Source organism: Euprymna scolopes, chromosome 5, assembly GCF_053919585.1.
Source record: "Euprymna scolopes isolate OS-2025 chromosome 5, ASM5391958v1, whole genome shotgun sequence".
NCBI lineage: Eukaryota > Metazoa > Mollusca > Cephalopoda > Sepiida > Sepiolidae > Euprymna > Euprymna scolopes.
In genome coordinates, this window is record NC_136486.1 from 165,598,718 (window position 1) to 165,619,706 (window position 20,989).

At 30.3% G+C, this 20,989-nt stretch overlaps 1 protein-coding gene across 23 annotated transcripts in view; it reads left to right on the top strand.

Annotated features, from left to right (window-relative positions):
• LOC145277031 (one cut domain family member 2-like) overlaps window positions 1-20,989 on the top strand; it is a 590,906-nt gene that overhangs the window by 362,721 nt on the left and 207,196 nt on the right. For 2 of the 23 annotated variants that reach the window (XM_080128649.1, XM_080128654.1), the window contains one exon: window positions 16,734-16,791. The exons of the other annotated variants lie outside the window; for them this stretch is intronic. In XM_080128649.1, coding sequence (XP_079984775.1) covers window positions 16,734-16,759 — 26 coding nt within the window. In that variant the 3' untranslated portion in view covers window positions 16,760-16,791. The remainder of the gene's footprint in view (window positions 1-16,733; window positions 16,792-20,989) is intronic. 23 annotated transcript variants of the gene reach the window in all.

The following is a 20,989-nucleotide window of genomic DNA, read 5'->3' on the forward strand; positions in this document are numbered from 1 at the left end:
ACTGTGTTCCTTGTTTGTTAGATTATGGAACCAACTCTGTAAGCAGACTGAACTTGGAGGAATTCCTCATTTTTATTGTTCAAATAGTCTGCTTGTCTCTGACAACTGTTGATACTAGATAAGTGTGCACATATATTGTCCTCCATCTTCTAACTGGATTTTTGCTTCATCCCAGTCGTTCTCTTATTATCATTAGCATTGTTTGAGAACATATTTCTTTTTTTTTTTCTGAAGAACTTTTGTGTTAATTTTAAAGTAGCTCTCCCCATTGTTGGGAAATGTAATCAAAATGTTTGGGATTTCAATTATCAATATAAAGTTTGTCAAAATCAGATATTTCTCTGAGTCACAGGACTGACAACTTAACCCGATTCTCAACAGATTTCTTTTTAGCAGAGTTTGGAATCAACGTTCTCTTGTTTTTATGGAAAGTTCTTGCAAATGCGAGTTGGAAGTTGGACATGAAAACTCTTTTGTTTTGTAACTCAACCGAACAATCTGCATAAGTTTTTCAGAAGATAAAAGATAAATAATAGACATGATGACAGGAATTTCATTAGATCATCAATTTTCAATCAGGAAAATCTGTTTTGATAAATATTATTATGGTTAGATAGTCTATAATTAGTAAAATATTGACTTAACATACAAAATCTCTATTTTTAGTCGCGTGCAAGCGACTCTATAATTCACTCCGTCGGTCGGTCTGTCGGTCTGTCCGTAACACTTTTGTGCTTGGCCTTTTTGGTTAAGATCAAAGGTCTGTTGTTAATAGATGCTGTTCTTAGCTTTTTAAGCTTTTAAAAAAAAAAAAAAATTAAAAAAATGCATACACAAACACACAGACAACTGTTTATAAATTGTAAATATGGTTTTGATTCTTAAACGCTGGGGATTTATTAGTTAGTTTAAGATCCATAGAGTGAATGAGGTATTTTGGTAAATGTTGCCAGTCAAGAGTAAGACTCCAAAGTCTACATTTATTTTACTTTTTAATCACTTTAGTCACAAAGACCCTGAACCCTTCCCCTCCCCAATTTCTTGTAGGGCCTTGTGCCTAATTTTGTTGTTTGAAAATGTTTTATTTTTTTACTTAATTGTATTTACAAAATTTTAAAAGCAATAAAATATATAAACAAGAACAAAGTGTAGTATCTGTTCCGGCAGATACTGCAAGCAAAGACCACATGTGGGGGCAGCTCCACATATAAGACCTTGGTCAATGTAGGGGCAACCCTTTATACCAATTGTTACTATCCAGCTCCCCTACTCCCCGGGGAGTTGGTTCCCATTTCCCCTTCACTCCTCACATTAAAAATCGGCCTTGCGCCTAATTTGCTCGGTGGGGGAGCAAATAAATACCCTTTTCTTGGCCAAGATCAAAGTGTAGTATCTGTTCTTACTACATGCTGTACTTATGTTTGTAACTTTGTGATATAAAGTGGGGGATCACTTTTCTGTATTAATTTAATGTAAAATGATCACCCACTTTACAACCAGTCAGTCTCAAAGCCATTCAAGTCATTCTCCAGATCATTCAAGTTGTTTTTGAAGGATTCCAGTTATTTTTTAAGCATTCAAGTCATTCTTAAGGTCATTCAATTCATCCTTAAGTTCATTAAAGTCATTTTAAGTCATTTACTTTTTTTTTTTTAATAAAGTCATTTCAGCCCATTTTTCGGTCATTTTAGTTTATCTTTAAGAATTTTATGTCAATCCTACATTCATGCATTCATTCATTACACGAGAGCATGCGACTAATGGCTATCGGCCTTGTTTATATATAATAGGCATTTTGTCTGTGTATGATTTCACTCTCTATGGAGTCCAAAATAACTGGGCCAATATTTTTTGAAATTTCACACAAATGTACTTTGTGTGTCTGGAAGTGTTCTTAGATAGGTTTTACTAAACTAATTATTTAACAATAAAATCTTTGGTTTACATGATTAATTTGAACAGAAAAATGTATAATTCATGTAAGAAATCTAAAATTCTATACAATTTTCCAAGGGTTCATAATTATGAAGAGGATATGACACCCTCCACTGAAGTGTTTTTTTACCTCTCATAATACTCATGTTTATTTAATTATTCTTAAATGACACAAAATTATGCTTACTCAAAAAATTGGAGCAAATGTTTCTTTTAACATCTTCATAGTCATTCCGTTGGATTTTATAAATTCTAAAGGTCACAATAGGTGAATAATTTTACTGTAAGCATGTGATTTTTGTTAAATTTAACATCTAATAACTTTCAATATATATTGTTTTTCCGAGATCACATTTGACTATTGCATGAAGGTGAATCCATTTGGATTGAGTAGGAGTTCGAATTCATAGTCACTTGTTTGTTTTTCGGTTTAACAAGATTTATTTTCATTTTTATCTTTGTACATTTTTTTATTGTTATTATTTTCTATTAATTTATTCCAAAGCCACAGTTTGACACAAAATCTATTTTTAATTATGAAAAACTCAGCTCCCCAAACAAGAGCACTCTGAAGTATTCTGAATGAGAAGAAAAATACTTGCATAATACTTGCATGATGACAACTTAGGTTACAGTAAATAAACCTCCCGTGCCATCAAAAATAGGATGCCGTGTGTAGAAAGATGATCTCTTGAAACTGAACAGATACTACACTTTTTTTCCTATACTGAAAGCCGGATTTATTTTCTTGATTTGTTATTTCATAATTTCTTCTTTTTTTAATTTTTTTTACTTCTTTCTTCCTTGTTTTTCTATATCTCTCATAAGTTTTGTTCTTTATTTTCTCTTTTCATTCTCTTTTCTTATTTGTTCTCTCTTTCTCAACATCGTTTTCTTTTCTATCTTTTCTTTTATGGTATCATTTTTCTCTCAGCTTTATCTTTTATCGCTTATTTTCTCTCTCTCTCTCTCTCTCTCTCTCTCTCTCTCTTTTTCTCTCTGCAATTCTCAACTTTCTTTTTCCTTCTATCCCAAACCGCTCATATTTTTATCATCCTAAGAAGTCATAGTAAATTTAGCCAATCGCCTGAATTGATTTATGACTTATGATCCGAAAGTGGTTAAGTATTATTGAACAACAACATTTTGAAAGAAGAGCTTTTGGGGATTCCATTTTCTTTTTGCTGATTGTATTAAACGATGAGAAGGAAAGTGGCCGGGTTTCTTTTCATTCTCAGCTGGGCTAGTTGCCCCGTGTGCCATTTTGAAATGCTGTGTCCACTGCCAAAGATTACCTTATCTCAACCTATTCAGCCAGCCAGACTACTTACATATACAAGCTCTTATATCTCTCTATGCACATACAATATGAATACAATTTATTGCACAGTATATATGCAAATATATATGCACATGTATATTTAAAAACATTTATACATATCTCTCTCTCACACGAAATTTATCAGTGTAAATATGTATGTAATTTTGTTTGTAGATATATACAGATAGGAATGCAAATAGGTGTTTATGTAATTACATCAACAGCATATATATTTTTTACACCTATATGCATGTACTAGGAAGTAAACTTGAAAACAACTTTTAAAAAATTTTTACAAAGGAGTCACCACTTATCAAGGCCTGGAGGCCACTCGAAGATAGGGTTAACGAGTGTACAGTGGTCAAAGGGAACATGCAGTAGTAATCGTTAGTAGTGGAAATTTTGTAAATTAGATTACTTAAGGGGATAGCTCATCATGAATTTGTTCATGGCTGATTTGAAGACGACCATATTATAGTCAGCTGAAATGTAGGAAAACAGAAGAGAGTTCCACAGGTGTGTAGTTCTAAGCAAGAAACTTTGTTCATGGAATCTACGTTTAGGTTTAGGCAGAGATAAAGAGTGGGGGAAATTATTGATAACGGTTTCAGCTAGACATGTGCTTTCATGAAAATCAGGACAGGGGGAACCATATATTGGCGCTCAGACGAGCACTTGACATGAAAATAACGATAAAGCAGAGACAGGCTCGCAACGTCTCTTCTGTGGGAAAGAGGTTGCGGGGAAGAGAAAAGGACATCCCCGACTAGGCTGCGAAGTTTATTTTGAACTTTGTCAAGGCATTGTAAGCTGCTTCTAGCACTTAATTGAGTTTTCAGTAGGAACAGATATTCTATGCATAGCAGCAAGTGTCATAGGCTACACACACATGCACACACACATGCATACATACATGCATACACACATACACACATACATATACATATATGATGATTGCTGCATCTTTCCAGATGATCGCTATCACATTAAGTTCTCCCCATCTCACCGACCATGCCAACTTAGATGACTCTGCAGTCCCACCACAGATTTGTACATCTTGAAGCAGATGTGACGTACAAATTGAGCAATTTCCACTGAGCTGACTTCTTCTGGGGGGCTGAGGTGTATTTCTCTGAACAATCATATGTCTTCCTAAACGAGCAGTAGACTTGCAAACTTTGCTGCATATTAAACAAATCATTTGGTTTGAACTAATAGGTACAAAGTTGACCTGAACAGGAGTTTTGTGTGACTTAAGGTGGTTGACATAGCCAGCTTTTGACAGAAACACTCGTTCACAAGTGTCACATTTCCAGCCCTGTGTGTCATGGTTAAGACCATCAATTAAACCTTTAGGAAGCTCTCCCACAGCAATCTGAAGCGAGAGCTTCGCAATTGTGTAATTGATGATCTTTACCATATATAACATACAAGCCTTCATTTTCCTGCATTTAATTAAAATAATGTATGGTTCAGGACTAGGAGTACACAGGGGGTCTTCATTGATAGCACTGTGTGTGCGTATTCATAGATATGTACTAAACAGAAAACGTCATCTTAACTTTTCTAAATTCTTCCGTCTCATCTTTTCAATAAATTATTCATTAATACATTTTTTTACTCTATTTCCTTTTTTTTTGTATATATTTTGTTCTTCCTTAAATGTGTTATACATTGAAACATGAAAGGTCAAAGACAAAATAATTTCAGGGTTGATAACGTTTTGTCAAAGGATTCTCATTGAAATATTTTCATAATTATTCATGAAATTGGTGGCAAATTTTGATTTTTGCAAGATAGTCTTTGATTCTTTGCAGGCAGATTTACATCACAGTTGAATGTTGATTACAAGCTAAAAACGTGCATTTATCACTTGGCACCAACAGGACGGTGGATGGCCATACCACCACTACCACCACCAATTTGATATTATGCAAATGACCTGAACTTCTCCATTTTCCACTGTTCTTATGATGACAATGCCCCTTACCCTGTGATTTTCAATAATTTTCTTCTTTTTTTTTAATTTCTATAAATTTTTATTTATGTGGCTTAGGTACAACTATTTTTGTAAAATTTTATTTTTATCCTTAACTTTAAAAAAAAAAAAAAAGATCATTTTATAAAGAATTATAATTATTGGCTATTTATTTCATTTTAGTTTGCCACAGAATTAATATAATGTTTGTTGCTAAAAATTTTTCTCTTGATAATTTTTATTCAAATGCTAAATATGGTTTCTAGTTTGAAACTTTGCTACAAACCTCCCTCCTTTCCAAACTTGGAATTTCTGGCATAATATCGTTCAAGAGAAAGATCTGATTTATATATCTTTTGTAGATTTATTCACACATCTGTATAGGAAGTTATTGTCTGTCTGTATGTCTGTTACTCTTAAGTCCTGTTTAATCGCTAAAAAAAAATGCACAAATTGATGCATGTTAAGAATATCTCTCCTTGTTTTATATCATTTCATTTTTTCTTTTTTTTAATCCCTTTTCACATACAAGATTTTCGAATTCAAAGAATGCATGAAGGGTAGCATTTTCTTTATTTCCTCAGTATCTTCGCCTTTTGGCTATGAACAAACTATAGTACCTGTTCTTCTAGACAGAGGTATTTTTTGGAAATTTTTTCCCAATACAGATTGTCCATTTTAGGAGTTAAATTTTCTTTACATTAAAAAAATCGACCTTATGTCTAACCTTGCTCTCGTTGAGAGACAAGTAAATAGGAGATATCAGACAAGGTCTTGTGTTTCTCACCTATATTTAACTTAGATAAATTCAGATTGAATTATTTTTGTTTAATATAAACTGAATATTTATTAAATTCAGCAATAAAATAAGTGAAAACTAAAACAAATTTTGGAAAATCCTATTAAAAAATAAATTGTAAACATGACTACATTTTGAATTATTTTTCTTTAAGCCTTGTGCAGCTTGTTATAAATAAATTGCTCTAATGCTGATGCTGTTGCCTTTTTGTTTTGTTTTTGTGAACTTTGTTGAATCACAAAAATTTAATAACATAAACAAAAAAGAAATTCGAACTTTAACTGATTTTTCCAAGTCATAAAAAAATTACAAAGTATTTAATTATTTCTTTCACTTTTCGGATTTAAGTCTGGTGTTGTCAAAAATTATCTTTTTAAAAAATTTGTGTGCTGTTTTATTTTTACAATAAACAAATAAGGCAAGGGTGCACAAGTTGATAATGAACACGCCTCCGCCCCTCTTCAAAAAAAAAAAAAAATGTTAGCGGGTTGCAATGAAAAAGTAAGAATTCTCTTGTAATTCTATTTTATAACTGTCCGTTTTGTACATTGAATAAATTGATTTTCTCACCAATTATCCGCGCTATCCTAACTTGTTTTAGCTGCATTTAGATTCCATATCGCTGCGCCCTCAAACATTTATAGCTACACTACTTTGCTTGGAGACAAATTATCTTCGTATTTCTGTTTTGCTTTTTCTTGTTTACTAATCTAATGAAATATCAAACTATTAGGAAAAGTTGTAACCTTTCTTTTTATGTGTTCACAACACATTTTTCTATGATTCATTTAAGTTATTCCAGTTTTTATTAACAATTATTTATATTCTTTCTAAATCTAATCTGGGTTTCTTTTAATCTTATGGAATAAATTTATCCGTTTCATATTTTTTAAATTTCCTAAATTTATGTTTCATTTAAAATGTAACTTTTTTCTTTTCTTTTTCTCATTTCTTCTGATCATACATGTTTTCACGTTTATTCATTTTAGGTGTTATTTACTCTTCACCAAATATTTTCATCACAAATCAAACGTGACCAATCGTTATATAGCCAAATAAGTTACTCTTTAAAACGGTTTCTATGCTAGGTGTTTATGACCCCTTCCTATCCATGACATGGGGTCCTGATGAGTAAACTAATCTTTGAAAAACAATCAGCGTTGGAATTTCTTTATCACAAAAAAGTAAATAATTACCCAGTATTAATTTGATTCAATAAAGACATAAATGGAATGCTAGTTGTCAATGATAATATCATCACGAATTTAAAATCAGTGAAGTTTTGATATAATTTAAGTTTAGGTTAGATCACATGTGTAATAATTAGTGATGGGACGATGCCAATATTTTTCCCTGATTCTAAATTCCTGATTCCGATACAATTACTGATTCTATTCTTTTTGAATTTCTAAATACAGAAGCGTTTTTTTTTGGGGGGGGCGGATTACGGTAAAAACCTATGTGGTGTGTTCAATATATTTTCGTAAATGTACAAATACACTTGTTCTATGATCTATAGATTTTAGTTTTACTTTTACTTTAAAATCAATAACTACATATTTCATTATTAATACGAGTCATGAAAAATTAAGTTTTTTTAAAAATAAAAACAAACAAATAAGTAATTTAAAGAATCATTTAATCGTTTTTGGTATTGCAAAATAAGCACAAATTTTTCCGATTCCAATACCCCAAAAAGTTCTGATTTTTTTTCAATTCCGATGAATCGTCCCAACACTAGCTGTAATGTTTTTTGTTGTTAATATTAAAAATTACTCTATATAATTTTCCCTACAAGATGTTAAGCAAAATTATAACTAAGGCCTCCAATGCACGGATGAAATCATCCTTTTGGAACTTTCCAGCAGATGCAGATACCCTCGAGTCGGACTCTGCTTCCAAGTTTCACATTTTGTGTAGAAAATCTTGTATGTTTAAACAAAATCTCATAGCTTTTTTTTTTTTACTTAGCCCGATAATCTTGATGTTTGTTCCCCAGATCCGACTGCCCCTGACGAACCTATGACTGAAACTTCAAAGAAGTTTTGACTTTTAATGTGATTTATATGCCAAATAATCATAAGAATTATTAAAAACGTTTCTGTGGAATTATTCCCTCTTCCCTGGAATATTGTATTCATATAGAAACCAATACAAGTGGTTTTCTTACTCCTCCTCCTCCTGCTCAACCCCAGTAGATATGGTTAATTCTATCTTTTCTTAAACCCCCTCTCATTTCATTCCCACTCCTATAGCGCAGTCTGTATTTTTATTTTTTTCTTTTATTGAATGCTTTTGGGGTGCCTTTGTATGCGTGAGTGTATGACTGTAATGGCCTAGTCTATGACAAAGTCATATTGCTGACACCCCTGCCACACTCCCTCTATTAAATGTCTCATCATCACAGTCAGTGAACGGTTTTATGTCTGCGTCCCTTGTTCAACCAATTACAAATAATAATAACATCATTAATGGTTTTACTTTGATTGTCTTCCCCTTTTTCCTTGTTACTTAAACCAAGACCTTAATTATTCATAAACAACATGTATTTCCATGGAAATCTTTGTTCCATTAATCAGGAACCCAACAAAACTAACAATGACACATGTCAGCGTGTTTAACAACGGTCTTTCTTGTACTACTTGATTTCAGTCACCTTTACTACCTCCCCCACTCTCTCTCTACTTCGGCTCACTCTTTCCTTTTCTGTATTTTCCTTTCTTTTCTTTCATCATTCTTCTCTCTCTCTCTCTCTCTCTCTCTCTCTCTCCTCTTCTTCCTACACCTGAATACATATTATTGTGAATTTAAAACAGATTTCTATTAATCTTTATTTAATTCGATATACTATATTACGCTTTATATTTATGCCATTGTTTGCACAGTATTACTAAATGGACTATTCAGTCCATATCAAGTCCATAGGACTGGATATAAACAAAGACTACCACAAAGTCAAAAATGAAACTTGTTCAAGTTCGAATCCTATACAAGTCTGAATTTTTACTTTCTGGTAGTCTTTGTTTATATAATCGCCTGTTTAATAATAGTATCCATGCTAACAATAGCAGCTTAATACATAACATACTGTATATTGTCAAAAATAAATGTTCAATATTAAAACGATTATTTAATTCTACAAAAAAATATTTCCAAACATCCTAATCTAGGTGATGGCAGCATGTTTTGAAAAATATCACTCTACACAAAACTTAGTCAGCAACATAAATTGTATAGGCAATATTATCTATTAAAGCTTAACCAAAAGAATGTAATGCTAAGCATCACATTGTAGGGCAAAGCTCTTCAAGGTGGCTACCAAATTTTAAAATCTAACATAGTAAGTTGTTGGGTTTTTAAATTTAAGCTAAAATAGCATTTAAGTTGATAAACTTTCCTTCTGCCTAACCAATTTCCATTGCTTATCATTGTTTCATGTTATTGGAAATATAATAACATACTTTACTACAATTTATTTTTTGAATTAGTCTGATCCAGACGACTGATAGTATAGAACATTTAAAATAATCACTTTAAATTAAAATCAGCAGGGGGCTAACTTATATTTTTTTATTTAAAAATAGACAAATTAAAAGATAACATCGAAGCAGGAAATTTTGTATTCCTCTATTTTAGCACTTCTAACTTTGACACGTCTTCATGTAATTAAGAGCATAACTAAATGTAAAAAATTAAGAGTGTTTTTGAGATTTGTAGGCAATAATTACTTGAGTTTACAGATAAAGTTTCTCTTAATTAAGAAACAAAATATTAGTTTACTGATGTTTTTTTTATGTGATTTTATCTCTTTTAGTTTGAGATTTTCCACTTTTTTATACGCTCTGGTGAATTTTATCCTTATATATATATTTATATATGAGAGAAAGAAAGAGAAGGAGCTGAGAATATGGTAGGTCCAATGAGAAAAAAAGTCTATATTTAAAAGAGTGAAGTCACCAACATGTATAATTTTATTATTTAAAACAAAAAATGGTCTTGAAAATTTCTATTTATAGTTTTCCTTTTCTTTTTAGAATGCATCTGTAATGATTTCTATTTTAAAATTGCATTTGTATTAATTGGCTTTTAAACCAAGTGGCTATATTCAATAATATTTCTGTGCAGACTGGTTACAGATTTTACATACTGGGTTCGAGTTTTATCAAGACTAATGCATCAGCTTAATCAATATCCTTTAGAAAAGTGTGAATCCGTATATTTTTCCTCCATCTATGGATTAAATAGTCAGGTAAACTTGTCTAGAAGGAAGAACTTTAACATTGTTTCTAGTTGTCCTTACTTAATATATATATATTTGAATTGAATGTATCGATTGGTTTCCTAGATGTAAATCCTCTGAAACTCGTGTGATTATTAAAGAGTGCTCAATGCAGGACAGTTTGTACAATAATGTTTGTATAATATATATATATATATATATATATATATATATATATATATATATATATATACTTATTCGGTATTGCCCAGCATACAATGAAGTCTTTTTTAATTTTTATTTGTTTACACTTTTTTTTTTTTTTACAGAAAAAGAAAAAAAAATTTATTTTTTTTATATTTCTTCCATTAAAGATATGAGTTATTTATTTTTCGATCAAGAATGAAAAATGCTTCAATATTACCAGTTGTACAACCTGAGACTACATATTTTTTTAATAAATATGTGTAAAATATGTTATGATAGTGTCAATACAGCAATAACAATTGAAGATTTGCTGCCACAATAAAATTGCCATATGCCAACTTAACTGTTGTTTAGGTCCAACCTCAAACATCTTACAATACAACTTTAAATTTTAGGTATATATGTTTGCATGTGTGAAGTTTTCTTTAATACACAACATTTAATGTTCTGATATATTAGATATTAATTTTTCCCAGGCAATGCTTGGATTATTTCTACAAGTCAATCAGTATGAAATAGTTAAAATACTTATGTAAAACGAAGAACTAAAAAAAAAGGAAACGTTCATACTACCTATACACGCACACACATGTATATGCTGTGTGTTTGGAATGTGTACATAGTCAGATATAGAAGTGTGGCGGAAGTGTATATGCAAAGCTAACAATGCTTTCAGGGTTAATAGCAACAAGATTTCCAAAATGTCAGCAACAAAGTGAGCCTGGTTATTGTATGTCTCCAGATACAAGCCAATAATAACCACATGCTATCTAAGTTGCTACACAATATTGAAGGAGAAAGATACGAAAGAAGAGAAAAGAAAGCGCGTGAGTAGAAGTGAGGATCATTGCAGTCCAGTTGGGCCAGTTCAGTGCCTAAGGCAAATATGACAAACTGAGTTAGCAGGTAAGGAAAAGGATGGCTCCTGGGGGTAAGGTAAGGTCAAACTATTTGTAAAGCCAGCTGAAAACAAGGACGTGCAAGCTCGGCAAAAATACGGTGGCGAGCCAGACAAATGATGGACAGGTTAGCACTGCCTCGGGGGCCACCGCAGCAGGGCTACATTGGCTGTGTCTGTGGGATGAGTGCATTTTTATCTCAACTCTACCTGACCATCACCCAACCAACGAATAAGAAAATATCTCCTCGTTTAGGCTGCAGGTAAAATTATATCACCTTGCACTCTGACGTCAATGTGAAATCTTTGTGTGTGTGTATATGTATATGTGTATACACATATACTACATATGTGCTACTAATTCATTGTTTATATATATATATATATATATATATATATATATATATATATACACACTAGCAAAAGTACCCGTCATTGACTGGGTTCAAAAACAGCCTACAGAAAATCGACTCTGATTTATGAAACTATGATAGGTTATGAAAAGGAAGGTTTTTAAAGAGATAGCTTCGAATCTGGGGGTATCAAAACCAAAGCAAAATATGATGAAAGTAAAAATAAAATAGATAAACCCCATAATTTATTATACCATACCTGTTCACACTGAAACACTTATCACAATATTCTGTGGATCTATATTAAAAAGCCTTGTTAAACTTTGTGACATATTTCCATTTTATGGAGCTCAGGAGCGAATGAACACCCCATAATTTTATTATACCATATTTCTTCAAACTGAAACATAATTATCAAAGTATACTTACGCAGATAGATATGAAAAGTCTTTATTAAAGTTTATGCCTATTTCCATTCTATGGAGGCCAGGCGCGAACGCAGACCTCACAATTTTATTATACCATCCCTATTTAAGTTAAAACATACTTATCAAAGTATTATTATGTACATCTATATCAAAAACATTTGTAAACGTTTTTTTTTTAATTTTTTATTTCCATACTTTGTGGACCAGGAGCATACGCAGACCCCACAATTTTAATGAATCATCATTATGCCAGATCAAACATACTCATTCCTGTGTCTCGATACATCTTCTATCATTATATGTGATCAGTTTTCTATAATAGTCAACCATATAGGAGCTTATTCGTGATCAGACACACACACAGAGTTCAGCTTTATATTTTATATATATATATATATATATATATATAGATATAAAGTTTCTTACATATATATATATATAAAACTTAATGTATGTATCCTATGGGAAGTAAGATTAAAGAATTTGCATAAAATTTAAAAGTTTATTCTAATGTAAAATTTACTGGGAAATACAATGAAAGTGTTTCCAAATCTTAAAGTGTGCCCTTAAGGGAGCCATGAGAGTATAGCCTTATTTAAACTTCAGATATGTCCTATTTCTATAAAATATAAATCATGTGTATAAAATTTTCTAGTGAAGACAATAGAAGTAGTCTGGAATCTCTCTACATTACCCTCTATGTTTAATATCAATATGCCCCCCCCCCCTCTAAGTCATCCATTGAGACAGAACTTCCTTAAAACTTCAAACATGTATATCTTATATTAAAGAAATGTAAACCGTATGTATAAGACATTAATGCATAGTTTTTCAATATTTCAGCTTCTTCTATATTAGGGAGCAAAATAGGAGGAAAAGGGCAAAGGAAGTAATATGATGTTACGAGCAGCGTGAAAAAGTACATAGTGGTGATCTTCATTCAGTTCTAAACAATGTTGGTCTTTCTGCTAGTAAATGATGAAATGTATTTAACTTTAATGCCTTACTGCAGTTTCACAGTATTATCGATCATCATAAGTGTTTCAGAGTGGCATCAATCAATTAATACCAATTGTAGTCACTTCTGGTAAACAATGAGACCATATTCATTTAATTATATGAGTGTGTGTGTGCGCATGCTATTAACTCATTATATATGAATAAATGTGTACTTATACAAGCAAATAGAATATGTGAGATGCTGGAGAATTTTCCCTCTGAGGTTAAATTGATTTGAAATGAAGTGCGAGATAATTGTGCTGGTGGAGGCAAGGGAGGGGGAGATAGAAATTGACAAGAACATTGAATAAAGAAAAAAAAAGGACTAAAAATGTCCGAGAAATACGAGTTGGACCTCCAGAGTCTGAAATATTACCTATAGTCTATCTTTCCCCTCGTTGAGAAAGGAAGGATATGATAAAAGTGGACATAGGAGCGAGAGGGAAAAAGGCAAATGGGCAGGGCGGGATAGTAGTGCCTTTTTCCCCCAAAATGGCTATCTGGATGAACAGGTGCTGATTGTAAAAAATTGGCCTCGGGCGTTGGTACACAGAAAGCTAAAGTGCATCTCAATTTGTGTTTTTGCAAGTTTGTCCAGCCAGGTTTCAGGTGACTTCTGCTACACTATGCTGACCCTGGACATGGATACTTTTGTTGATGCTAAAATCTGTGTTTCTCACGAGAAAAATACTAGATAAAAGAAAGTCACAGACAATCTAGGAAGAAAGATGAACACACACAAATACACACATTTATTATTAAATAGCTATATACATAATATATATATATATATATATATATATTATATTGTATTATATTTATATATTATATCGTATTATATTTATATACACACCTAAATAGCATTTAAATTGAAAATCAAACTTTTATTCTGACTAGCCAATTTTTATTTGTTATTATTGTGCCATGTTATTGGTAATAAACTAACATACTTTGCTACAATTAAAAAAAAAAAAATACTTAATATGCTTTGGCAGTTCGCTAATATCGAAACATGTGATAAATGACCCAACTAGATAATATGTTTATATTTTGAATAAAATCGACAACTTTTTGCTATCAACCATCCCTTTAATTAATTGTTCAATTTTATTAGGATAAAGTTTTTACCAAAAGAAATAAACATTTTTTTAGTATAATTCCACTAAGAATTTCATAAAAAACAAACAAATATTGAAGAAAATCATTTTGTGAAAAGTTGTTTATTTCTTAGTTGATATTCCATTGAATTTTGAACATTATTGCAAGTAACAAATAAAATTTAATTTATTTCTCAAATTTTAAATGAAAAATTGAAAGTTATTTTTGAAATCTTATACAATTATTTAAAATTTGATATTTGAATGAGAAGTGACATTGTGAAATGTATTACATCTTATGTATTACATCTTTTGCAGGATTTTCTTTCATTCTGTTTTTTTTTTTTTTTTTTTTTGTTAAAAAGAAAAACTTCAAGTAGAGTTTGATTTATTTGATAAAAAAAATATTAGAAAATCTTTCTATATTTTCATTTAACCAAAGGAGGAAAAATTTCTTAATTTTTGCAAGATTTTCTTCCACTATTTTTTTCCACTAATTTTTCATATTGTGAACTTTAAAAAACAGCAGCTATTTCATTTTATAATTTATTCACCTTTTCTTGTTATGTTTTTATTTTATTTTTGCACAAATATTTGAAAGTAAAATAATTCCAATGTAATCATTTTAGATATGAATGCTCATAATTTATATAATTAAAAAACAGTCATTTTTTTTTTTTTTTTCTAATCAAATTGATCCATTTATTTCTTTTTTTAATTTATTAGTTAAAGAAATTTAACTCCAGGGTTAAAGTGCGAAAAATTATTTTCAAGAAATGAATAGAATAAATTTGGTTGGCGTTTTTCTGAAGATAAATTTTAGGAAAAAGAATTTAAGACGTTCTTTAAATCTTAAAAGAAAAGAAATAATTATCTTTGCACAATGATTGACAATTTATGATTTTCTTTCTACCAAACTGTCTGCTTAGCTGATGACTTTTACTTTGTTTACTTCAGAGAAAATCCTATTTTTAGAAAGAAGTTTGTTTGGTGGTATATTTGTCTGTTTGAATAGTGTTTTTTATCTTTTTCAAAATTTTTCCTTCCAGTATTTATTTCCAGAACTTCCATAGAACCTGTCCACATGATCCCCTCTCCCCATGATAAAATAAATGATATCTATTTACTTATATTAATTATTATTTATAAACGCGGAATATTTAGTGTAACTTAATCGCCATATATATTTTATAACTGACTATGTGGAAGACATATATATATAATTATAGCCAGTGGTGAACTAGGTTCAAGCTAGGTACGTTGATTGTATAAATACATACAGATGAATTATAAGATGAAACGTCTCTGTGGATTTAAAAATATTTATGTAAAAATAAATGATTACAAATGTTTGCTCCCTTAGAGGTCAGATGTATAAAGAGAAGGTTTTTGCCTAACAAGTATGAAAGATTTTCCCCTTGAAAACTGAATTACATAAAATAACTATGAAAAATTTCTTCTCCACTAATGAAATTGTCTCCCTGATCTAGGTAGCCAGGACGGTAGACCTTAATATCGGTGGAAACTTAAGTTCCATGTTTGAGATCAGCATACTGACTATATAGAGCCACACCGATTAGTCTTTCTAAGATGAAACATATCTATGGATATAAAATACTGATGTAAATATATATATATATATATATATATATATATATATATATATATATATATATATATACAGTATCATGTTTCTTTTTGTTCCCATTTTATTTCTTAACATCTGTTTAAAGAATGTTGCCATGTGAATAATAATGATAATAGTCTCTAATGTATTCGTAACAGTTCTGTTTTTTTTTTGTTTTTTTTTCATTTTCTCATTAGACCAGTTCTGAAGTATTATGATTTTAAGCATTTCACATCCAACCTATTTATTTAAAAAAAAAATGACAATAAAAAGGCCATATCTTTAAAATATATACAATGTATTAAAATAATAATAAAGCTAAGCCTATATACCTCCTCACGCCCCACACTGCTATCTCTGACAGACATTTATATTCGTGTTATGCGCCCACCTGTGAGTTCTCTTGCCAAAGTGGCTATAAAAAATATTAGTAAAAATGTTTGTCTTCATGCATTAAGAAAGTTGTCTTTTTGTGTTTGTATGTTGTTTTTTTTTACTTTATAATTCTATCACCCATCATCCATCCATACCCTCGCTATCTTCATCATCCTCATCCATGTTTCTCACTCTCTCTCTCTCTCTTTACATCATTTTCTATCCGCTCAAAAGACAAGGAAAACATTACATTTTTCATTCATATAACTTATTTTTATACTTAGTCTATTTTTATTTTTATTTTTAATTCATTTTTTTATGTCAAAATATATTTTACTTTTATATTTAGTTTTTAATTACCTTTTTATGTTTTTTAAATAATAATGATACACGCACTTTTGTTATGTTCTTTTAATATCATTTTTGTTGCTTTCTTTTATTTATTTTTTATTTATTTTTTATTTTGTTCAACTTCTATTACTCTCCTCCATTTTCAGTTTTGAAGTTAGCTGTGCTGTCATAAGCAAATAATGAAGCAGACCATTCCAGGTCAAGGTATAAGTTTGGTTATGCTTCCAGAAATAATATTAATAATAATAATTGTAATAACCATGAATAATTCTATTCCTGCTAACCATCTGCATGGTAACAAAACTAAATCTGATCTTCATCACTTCCAAAACTTACTGACATACTAACGCATTTGATTCCCAAATCTTTGTCGTTGAGCCAGCTCGTTTTAACCATACTTTTGCTATTGGAATGCCATTGAGAATTAATTAAAAAAAAAAAATGATGTGCATTTTGCCAACTGGAAGATAGCAAATATTTTGCTCCCTCTGCCTCTCCATACAACACTTTTTGCTTTTTAATTTAAATTTTTATTGGCTTATACGCACGATGCAACTGGCCTGAACATTTTAAGTCTACAAGCTGTCAAGCTTATTGATCTAAAGGAGATTAAGATATTTGTTTTCGTATGTTTTTTTGTGAATTTGATTTAATATCAAGAACCACAGCTACTATTTTTCTGAATCTGCCTTTTATTTCTGAAATACACTACTAACAATTTTGCTTTTATATTTTTTGTTTTTAGCATAAGTTTTCTAAGTCAGAAAAAAAAAATGTACCAAAAATTAGTCACTTTATTCTTTGAACCAAACGGCATTAATTCAAACAGACATTTTCTATGCTATAAGTTTTTAAATTAAGAAATTATTGTTTTTAATATTTATATTCAAACTATTGTTTGCATTTACTTGAAAAAAAAAAAAGGCTTTTTATTTTTTATGATATTTTCGTATAGAAACTATAGCCGTAATATCTTTTTAAAGTGTAAGGTGTCTGACGAGGTTTAACTTGAGATTCGTGATTTGAGTGTGTGATATGAAAACAAACATTTGATATGATTTATCTTGGATTGAGATATTTAAAGTGATCTAGTTAAAATGTGTTGCTCACGAAAATTTAGAGATGAGACTCATTTCATGTCATTTCCTCAGTATGAGATGTTCATACTCATGTGATGATGATGATGATGATGATTATAATAATAATAATAGAAGAAGAAGATCCAATAGATAAGTGCAATCAAGTTTTGATTGTCCATGCAAGAAGGCCAACAGACGTTGTCTACGCTTCCTGTTCAAGAGAAGAAGTATGCAAGCTACAGCGTCACTCCCAGACTTTAAAGGGGAACAACATTACGGAGAATGAAAGGAATGCTAGTCGAAGTGAAACAATAAAATCTAATCTTATATAGGCGAGGGGAGGTCACTAACTCTTATGAAAATGAGAGCTTCTAATTGTGCTTAGACTGAAGTATCATTCAATTAAAAGAAATCGGCCGACATGTTCGATTATAATGACCAACTATGCACGTAAACTGCTTCGGTAAGATTCTAATCAAGAATACAAGAATTAAAAACGCCACTACCAGTTTCTGTAAAAAAACCGTGATAATATTTGACATAAAAATATTTTTTTATGAAAACAATGATCCAAAACAACAAACAGGTTTGTTAAGTGAGCATTTTTGGATTCTAGCAAATTGAATTTACTTTTTACTTTGACAAAACTTTACAATTGAAGAGAATAAATTCGTTGAGTGAAAAATGAACTATGAATGTTCTCTTTTATATATTTCTCCAAAAAGAAAGAGTCTATTCTCTAGAAACTATTCTAAAGAATTCTATCCTTTAGAAATAAACCTTTACATTTAAAAAACAGGGGAAAATCTCTTAAATCATCAAAAAGATAAAGACATGATTGAATAAATTTACAGAAACAACCTTGATCTGACTTGATAAATTGATTAGTCAGTTCCAGTTTTGCAGGTTGTGTTTCTTAGAGTGTGGCACAAATTGAACATGTGTCTGAAGATGGTTGGAACGGTGTAAATATATTGGGGTAAAAAAAAGTGAAAATGATGAAACTAGTTTGAATATAAATAACACAAATATTATCCCCCCATTCAAAATCTGTTTGCATCATCAAATTGAAATGCTATAAACTATCCTAGTGATATGTTAATAGACAAAGTTTAGATTTTATCCTTTGGTTTTGGGAGTTGGGTATACTTTGTTATCGTCGCTATACAATTTAATGAGGGGAAAAAAAGTTATATATAATGAATTATGTTTTATTATCATGCAATTTTTATTTATTTTTCAATTATACTTATTTAAAAATATTTATATCTAATTAGGAAACATTTTAGGTACACATGTATAAACATTTAGAAATTTTATTTTTTTATATATATATATATATATATATATATATATATATATATATATATATATATATGTATATATTATGTATATAATGCAGCATTCTAAATTGCATGTATAATTTTAGTAACCACTCCACCTTTGAATAAGCCTATAATAGATAAAAACATTCTTACCTAAAGCTAAAGCTGCTTATATGAATTACTGTATGTAACTTTCAACTATAAACTCCTCTCACGTTCAGAATCAGTAAAATTCGAATAAGAAAAAAGTAAAATAAAATCAATATTTTTTTTCTATATTCAGTCACCAATTAGCTATGACAATAAGTTATTTTAATTGGATTATTAGAATATTATGTATAAGTATTGCATATATTAATAATACACTATTCTAATCAATATTATATTCTAGATTATATTATATCTAATATATAAAGTTATCCTGTCAGAGATTCAAAATCAGACCTAAATAGCATTTAAGCTGACAAATCAAACTGTTTCTGATTAGCCAATTTTCATTTGTTATTGTTATACAATAATGCACTTACCTACAATTTACTTTTAAAAAATGACTTAGTCCAGCCCAGACGACTGTTAATATGGAACATATTTATATAATAATCTAAAAGTAAAAATCAATAGAGTGATAACTCATTTTAAATTGAAGAATATAAGTTATCTACTTGAAGTTTTAAAATGTGCAAAGAAATAAAAATTAAAGACTAGAATGATTTTAGTGCATCTCAAGCAATACCTTGTAGAGAGAACTAGTACTTATATATTGTATAAAGCGTACATTTATAATATTAGCTAATCAGTCATAACTTTAATCTTAAGTGACATCCTCATTGAGTTTGTTTTTATATTTCATTTATAATTGTTAAATAGTACTTACTGTTAAGTATTATTATTATTATTATTATTATTGGTTCACCAACTTAGTCGGATTTGGACCTTAGAATTCACCCTCGTCCATTCGTTCCCAAAATTCTCAACTACTCATTACATTTTTCTGAAATTTTGCATGAAGTTACATTTCATCCCTGAGGTAGTTGTAACATTCTCGAATTTTCGATAAAAATTATGGTTGCGTCACAAGGGAGTCAAAAGGGGCAAAAATGACAAAAAATAGTACTTTTTGGGACAGAATTTTTTCCAACCATTAGATTTTCCTGAAAATTACCCAAAAGCAAAACCACATAGATATACATCTAAAAACGTAATATTTGACCCTTGGAAAATTCTGGCTGCATCCCCAGGGGTCAAAAGGGGTCAAAATGGCCAAAAATAGCACTTTTCAGGGATATGGAATCTTTTCCAACCATTTTGCTGAAAATTACCCAAAAACAAGACCACATGGATATATATCTGGAAACGTAATATTTGACCCTGTTGTAGAGTTGTTTCGCTGCTCCTAATTCGCCCCTAATCATCCGGCACCTACCTTTATAACCAATAATAAAAACAAAAACTATAAATACACCAAGTGTCAAAGGAAAAGAAAAAGAAAATAACAACAATAACAATCACTCCTGATTATAATCGGACGCACCGATAGAAAGCACTTAAGAAAAACATTGCTGAACAAACAAAATTTGAGCACCAGTTTATACAACATGCCAGGTGATATAAAAAAAAAAAAGAACGCTTGGCGAATGGAAAAGATATCCAGGAAAATCGGAAAAGAAAAACAACTCTCGTCTTCAATCAGACATGCTTGAATAATGAATTGCTGCCTATATATATATATATATATATATATATATATATACACATAAGTATTGGATACATGTTTGTTTCTGTTATAACTTTAGTTTATGTTCATCATTTTGCCTGATATTTGTTAAGTAATATCTCTTAAAGTTGTTTTACTTGTATGTGGAAGGAAAATTAAAAACTCATGGTTGAATCCATTTTTTCATCAACATTTAAAATTACCCTATGCAAAAGTATTGAATACAACAATTTAATATTTTGTTGCGTAGCCTCTGTTTTGTTCCACTGTTTCCAATTGCTTTC